We start from the raw sequence: 6,738 nt of genomic DNA, 5'->3' as shown, positions 1-6,738 counted from the left end.
TATTCTCGGTGATCCGAACCGTTGACTTGACAGCCTATCACAAAGACAACCCAGTGGGTCTAGAAGGATATGCTGAGTGGAGATCTCAGTCACCAGATTGAGGAGTACAAAAATCAACGGCTGAAAGACATCTTTAGTATTTGCTTTCATCCTTCCAGATAAATGGTCTCAGATCAACGAGGGCAGCAAACATCCATGCACCCTATCTCCCTACACGTAGTTCCTTATCGGATGGTCTGAGGTCCCTAAAAAAGTACTGATATTTGCACTACCATGTTTTAATAATTACACAAACTCAGCCTGTCTTTTCTTTTTAAACAGCCTTCGAGAGCTTTTCAGGAACATAATAAGATTTGACAGCTGTTTAAATAGTAAATGAAAACACTTCTAAAACGGGATCCCTTCCTGAAGATAAAGACGGGATAAGTATGCTCGATTGATTTTGCATACTTGAGCATTGCTCCAGATAAGTGCCCAACTTTTTGGGTTTTATGTGCACGTGTCACGATAGAATATCCCGTGCGTTTTTTAGCACGGGATCCCGTTTTGCTAGCAACCCTCAATAATAAAAGACGAGAAGATTAAGTGCAATTATCAAAACATCACACATGGGATGTCGGTGCGGTACGGTGGGACGCCAACTAGATCAACGGTCTGAAATCCATCGTAGCTCTTCTTACTTGCGTAGCAATTTTTCCTCTCCCTTTGCCTCATATAATTATAAGGAGGACCTAAAAACCTAGGGCTTATTCCTCGTTGTGCTTTTTTTTTCTCCTAGTATACTTTCATGGCAACACCAGAGACCTCACGCGAACCCTGCCCGGACCGGATCCTAGACGACATAGGCGGCGCGTTCGGCATGGGCGCAGTCGGCGGCTCAGCCTTCCATTTCCTAAAAGGAATCTACAACTCCCCAAAAGGCGATCGATTAATCGGCGGCTCACAAGCAGTTCGCATGAACGCCCCTCGAGTCGGAGGCTCCTTTGCTGTTTGGGGCGGACTCTTCTCGGCCTTTGACTGCACCATGGTCTATGTTCGCCAAAAAGAAGATCCATGGAATTCGATCATAGCGGGGGCGGCCACGGGCGGGTTTTTGCAAATGAGGCAAGGGTTGGGTCCCGCTTCTAGATCGGCTTTGTTTGGTGGGGTTCTGCTTGGGCTTATTGAAGGGGCTGGGATTATGCTTAATAAGGTGCTTAGTGCGCAACCTTTGCCGCCTTTGGAGGAGCCGGGTTTTCCGGCGGGATCGATGCCGAGTGCGGAGGCGGAGGCGGGTTCTTCGTGGTTTGGAGGGTTTTTTGGAGGTGGGAAGAAAGAAAGTGGGAGTGAGGGTGGAGGGAAGACTGAGATTTTGGAGAGCTTTGATCCGCCTAGTGTGCCGATTCCGTCTTTTGAGTATAAGTGAAGAAGTGGAGGTTGGGAGGTTGGGTTGAGGTAAGGGTGGGTGACAAGTTTTTCATGCTTTTAATGGTTGAGGTATATGTGGAGTTTCAATTTTGTTATTTTTATATAGGTGTCTTCTTTTCTAAGATGATGATTTTGATTGTTCTTCTTCTTTACACTTGATAAATCGATAGTCGGACTACATTACATTAAAATTCTTATATGTTCAAATAAATTGGGAATGTCAGTGCTCTTGGGTCACTTGGCGTGTGGTTGTGTTTTTGCTTAATATGTGGAAGCTTGTTTTTGTTTTTCACCTGATTTGAGTTTACGGCCATTTTTGGCAACCATGATATTTTTTTTTTATTTGCATGAGTTAGAGATTTTGTGTTAGAGACTTAGGACATGTTAGTTTGAGATTATGCCAGCTGCTTGTAAGTCCAGAACAAATTATTGGACTCAAATTTACGTTTAATTTTGAGTCCAATAATTGGTTTTGGGCTCACAATCGGTTGGCATAGTCTCAAGCGAACAGGGACTTAGAGATTCTTCAAGTGTTTTTCCTCATATTCATAGGGAAGGGAATTCAAAAGATGGCATTCTAGCTAAATTTGTCATCAGATGCAAAAATGTGGTCATTTGATACTAGCAGCCTGAGTTGTAACTGTTTTCCTTTTCATCCTTTTTTATTTCTGTTGTCGACTTTCCTTTTTCTTGCTTGGAAGCCATTTGTGACTTCTCTTTTTAAGGAATCAGTTCGAAAAAATTAGTAGGGCTATTGATTATCCATGGAGGCTAGCAGTTCCGTTCTTGGAGATTTTCAGCTTGAGCAAGTCAGTGGAATTATATTTCTTACATGTTTATAGGGAAGCAAATGCTAAGGCCATGTTTGTTTTAGATTATGACAACCGATTGTGGAGTCCCCAACCGATTATTGGACTGAAAATTGCACTAAATGTGATTGGGCGAGGTAGTACTAGGATGGGTGACCTCCTGGGAAGTCTTCGTGTTGCACCCCTGTCACTTTTTCCATCTTTCAAAAAAGAAAAGAAAAGAAAATTGCACTAAATTTGAGTCCAATAATCGGTTCGGGACTCCACAATCAGTTGTCATAATCTAAAACAAACAGGCCCTAAGGCGGCTCTCTAGCCATGGGAGGTGTGGGAATGACTGATTTGGTGGTTGAGTTATTTTATTCTTTTATGGTGCAGTTGATTTTGTGCCTTTTTTAGTTTCGCAATGCCCATCTTGGTCGTTGCTTTCTTTGTACTTTCTCTTTACCAGTGTCATTTCAAAGAAGTATTATATGCTTTGCTATGTTATTCAACAGGTCATGTTGGATGCTTGGATGCTAGTACATGTTTGTGGTAGCATTAAGCCCTGGTAATTTGAGGACTGTGTGTTGATGCTGTACTCAATTCAAATGAATATTTGATTTATCTCTCCCTCTATGCTTTAGGTTATACACCATTACAGTTAGACTCATTTGTTTAAAGGTGATCATTTGATAAAATGCCTAGCCTGGAAATCCTTGGGAAGGTATTTGTGCTTCAATTTAGTCTTCATTTCTTCCCATAAAGTAAGTAGAGCTATTAGAGCACTTTGGATATCCAATTCAACATTTCTCCACCAAATTTTAGCTTGATGTACCCAATTTCATCTTTGCAAATCTGAACTTTCGATTATCGGTCATATCACGCCACTCAAAGTATTCTCCCATGGTAACTAGCCAATTAAGAAATACTTGGGCATCTAATGTTCCATTGAATTCGAGGACATTTGCTGTGACCTTCTTAGTTATGTCATCTAAAGGATCTGTGGGTTCATACCTGTTTCTCTTGAGAATTTAGAGTGCCTAAACATCGGTACATGTATCTACATTGTAGTTCTGACTCCTGAGCACGGTAAACCCTAGGGACAGTTCTGGATAGTTCTAGGTTTTGGAATCGCTTGCTGAATTTTCCTCCAATTGGGCTGTTCACGTTAGGTGAGGGGTCTACATGGTTAGCAGGTTTCCCTAGTGTAGGTCACTTTATCACCACGTTAAGCAAAGTTTGAGTAAGTGTTCCGCTAGAAATTAAAAAAAAAAAGAAAAAAAGAAGAAGAAATGTAAATCTCTCTACAATGTATCATACAAGATGGTTTCGATTTTTATCGGTCTGTCTCCCTCTATAGGTTCTACTACTTCTAGTAGCCATTGAAGCTATGGTCTGGCACCAATGTAGAGTATGAAATCAACTTGATCAATGACATATGAAAAATCATTTGATATTATGGTCGAAAATTTGAGTTTCACATACTTTCTAACAGTAAGTCAAATCCAACCAATCAACAATTCTCAAAATTCACTACTAGGATTAACCTAGTTCATCCCAGTCAAGACAATTAATCCGACTGTTGGGTATCAAGATCAACACTTCTTAGAAATCTGATAGTTCAGATTGATTTTATCCAACCATTGCGTCTCAGATCCGATCCGTCCAAATTGCTTCTATCAGTGGCTTTGGTAACAAAGGCCTAGGGTTTAGCGAAGTTAACAAAGGCCTAGGGTTCATTGGCTTGATCGGGTATGCCTTAGAAATGATTATTTTGCTCTTCTGTTCTTGCGACTATAACCTTGAATTGATCCCTATCAGTGGATTGTGAATCTTTCTAGCATCGCTTTTAAAGAGTTCACAGATATTTGTTTGTAAAGTTCCACTTTTAAGTGTTCTCTTAATTTAGATTTACCGAATTAGTGTTAATTAGTGATCTCTCTTGTAGGGAAAGAAAATTATTTCTGAGTAACAATGACTTTGTTCTGATCTAGTGTGGGGACTTGTTAACACTTGTTATTTTTCGTTCATTCTTAAAGAGAATCAAGTACACCCTTCTCAGATTAATAGTACAAAACAAATCTTTAGATCATACTGAGTCTGTCTTGGTTGAATCTGAGAGAGAGTTGCCAAAATCCCTTGCATGTTACTCCAACTGTTTTCAAGATTATTCGATTAATTCATCAATGTGCAGTTTATTTCCAAAATTTGAAGATATAATGACCTCCATTAATTTTATTTAACCCTGTGAACCCTAGCAAGAGCCATGGTTGAGCACTTTTGACATAATGAACTTTCAAAGATGAGAACAAAAGATATGCCTTAACAAATGTCCGCCGTATGTTGAGACTGAGTTGATCCCATCCGAAAAAGAACAAGAAAATGAAGATTAAAGGCTCGTATTCAGAAGGGGTAGATGATGATGACATTTGTCGTCATACCAATATACCAAGCTCTGTGATTAATTTTCAAAGATGACTAAATCTGCAAAGTAATTACAATAGAATCTGCGGAAGATATTTATAGTTGAGGAAGCTACCACCGAAATGTTCATTTTAAGCAATTATATTGAATTCAAATTCAAAAACAATAAGCCAATAGTGCCTCAAGTAATGGGGCTACTTCATCCCAGCTTTTTTTCTGCTTATTTTAGAGGAGTGTTGACCTTCTATTTGAATCTTTATCGTCTTTTGGGGACCTATTGCCGCTCAATTTTGCTTGTATAATGTTTCATATATTCGAATTCATTTTAACAAAGACATTTATTTTAGTGCTGACAGTGAAAATTAATTAATTTTTAATGGCAGACAGTGAAAATTAATTAATACTACTTTTGATCTATTGATATTGTTTTTAGGGGATGGATCAATTCTACCCAAGTCAGTTTCTGTGGCAACTCTGGGTCGGTTGGAAACACTGAGGATTTGAAAGGAGGCACACAAACTCTATTCTCAAATGGTTAGTTGTGTGTCTGCTTAATAATTCGTGTAATCATACTCTCATCTGGTATTTTTGGAATTTTACAAATTTTAAGAGTCTTCATAAAATTTTGCAAATTGTGACGGCATTATTAGAATTTCACAAATTGTGAGATGCGTAGTGTATACATGGATAATTTTTAGAATATGGTGTATATGGATATGATGATATGTAAAATTTGAGCTAATTTTATCTTGGGCAGTTTATATAAAATATTTTTCTTTGTAACAGAGTTTCCATTCCACATTGAGGGATACTTAAGCGACAGGGTAGCCGGTGCATGAACAGGTCTTGCTGTCTCACCCCTAGTTTCAAAACTTCCACTTGTCACCTCCGACTCGCCCTAGTCGACACCTTTTTTACCTTGGCCTTGTTCTTGTTGGAATCCACATTTTGCCATACAAAGTCAGTCAAAACTCCTCCAACGCTCTCTAGTTATAGCTTTTCCCAAAAAGACCATGTCAACTAAGTAGTTGTTCGCTCCGTTATGGGCGAGTAGGATTTACTTTTGCTGCTTTTTTACTCGCATTCTCGTTTTGAAACACTGGTCTCACCTCATTGAGGATGGTGTCGAATTTCATGTCATAGAAAAGTACCAGTTATAGTTAGGCTTCTTGAGTAAGTTTCAGGTGCTTGCCCCTCTACTTTTCGTTGTGTTTAAAAACCTAATTCAGTTGCATATTTGTGTGTTTTTTTAGCGAAAAACCAACCTACCACATTGATTGTCAAAACTGATGCCCCAGAAAAGGGTTCATCCATTTTTGTGTTTTAGTACACTGATAGGACTACTGTTATCTGTAAGCAGAGGGTTACTTGGTTCTTGCAGAATCAGTCCAGCCATGAATCTGTTACTGTGTGATGGGATCTGATTAAGAAATCAACCGTCCACAACAATCCAAGTTGTAGTGGATCAGAATCTTTAGATTTTGATCTAGAGCTACCTGAACTTTATTTCTGTGTAATGCCTCCTTCTATATCACCTGCCCTTCTCTTTATTCCCCTCTCTCTATGAGGAATGATTGAGGAAGACGAGCAGTGAATTCTGTTTGCCTCCTTTTTAAGAAGTCCCACCATGGGAAAACAATGCTAGCTTGTGCCCCTTCATGGAGTCGCCAAAGATAAATTGTGTACTGTACTTTTTTTTTTTGAAAATTAACTTTTATTAATTGAGAATCTCCATACATCCAGAGGTGGGGACAAGATGTCCCCAAATGAAAAGATACATAAAAATACTCAAAAATACCCTAAGGGCCATCAGTGCCCGAGTCAATCATAGTGGTGAATCGAATTTCAGACAAGTTCACCCCCCTCTTTAGCGAGAATATCAGCTTCAGAGTTCACCGATGTCCGTCGATGTTTAATGGTAGGGTGGAGATCCCGCACAAGGTCCCTAATCTCATCAAGTATTCCCTAAATACGCCATGGACCACCTTCTGAATTCCTGGCCCAGCCGATTAGGGGTGTTCGTTCGGTTATAACCTAACCGAATAGACCGAAATTTGATAACCGAAATAATTTCGGTTATCAAATTTCGATAACCGAAACCGAACCAAAATTTCTA

At 39.4% G+C, this 6,738-nt stretch overlaps 1 protein-coding gene across 4 annotated transcripts; it reads left to right on the top strand.

Annotated features, from left to right (window-relative positions):
* The first annotated feature begins 726 nt into the window (after nt 1-726).
* Nucleotides 727-5,899, top strand: LOC143846269 (mitochondrial import inner membrane translocase subunit TIM17-2-like). Of its 4 annotated transcripts, XR_013234729.1 has the most exons (3): nt 728-1,434; nt 5,056-5,156; nt 5,409-5,899. XR_013234729.1 is itself a non-coding variant. In XM_077354706.1 (2 exons), exon 1 carries the CDS (start codon nt 788-790, stop codon nt 1,403-1,405), a length of 618 nt encoding a protein of 205 aa, XP_077210821.1. In that variant the 5' UTR covers nt 727-787; the 3' UTR covers nt 1,406-1,440; nt 5,056-5,407. The 4 variants fall into 4 exon arrangements, 2 of the variants coding, with proteins under 2 accessions (XP_077210821.1, XP_077210820.1); XR_013234730.1 differs by lacking the exon at nt 5,409-5,899 and having other exon boundaries at nt 727-1,476; nt 5,056-5,407; XM_077354706.1 differs by lacking the exon at nt 5,409-5,899 and having other exon boundaries at nt 727-1,440; nt 5,056-5,407.
* The last annotated feature ends 839 nt before the right edge of the window (nt 5,900-6,738 follow it).

The sequence above is a fragment of the Tasmannia lanceolata genome, unplaced genomic scaffold, assembly GCF_043159265.1.
Source record: "Tasmannia lanceolata isolate RefF3 unplaced genomic scaffold, GAP_Taslan_0.1 ptg000015l, whole genome shotgun sequence".
Lineage (NCBI taxonomy): Eukaryota > Viridiplantae > Streptophyta > Magnoliopsida > Canellales > Winteraceae > Tasmannia > Tasmannia lanceolata.
The sequence above is the reverse complement of the archived record's forward strand: the minus strand, read 5'-3'. Positions and strand labels throughout refer to the sequence as shown.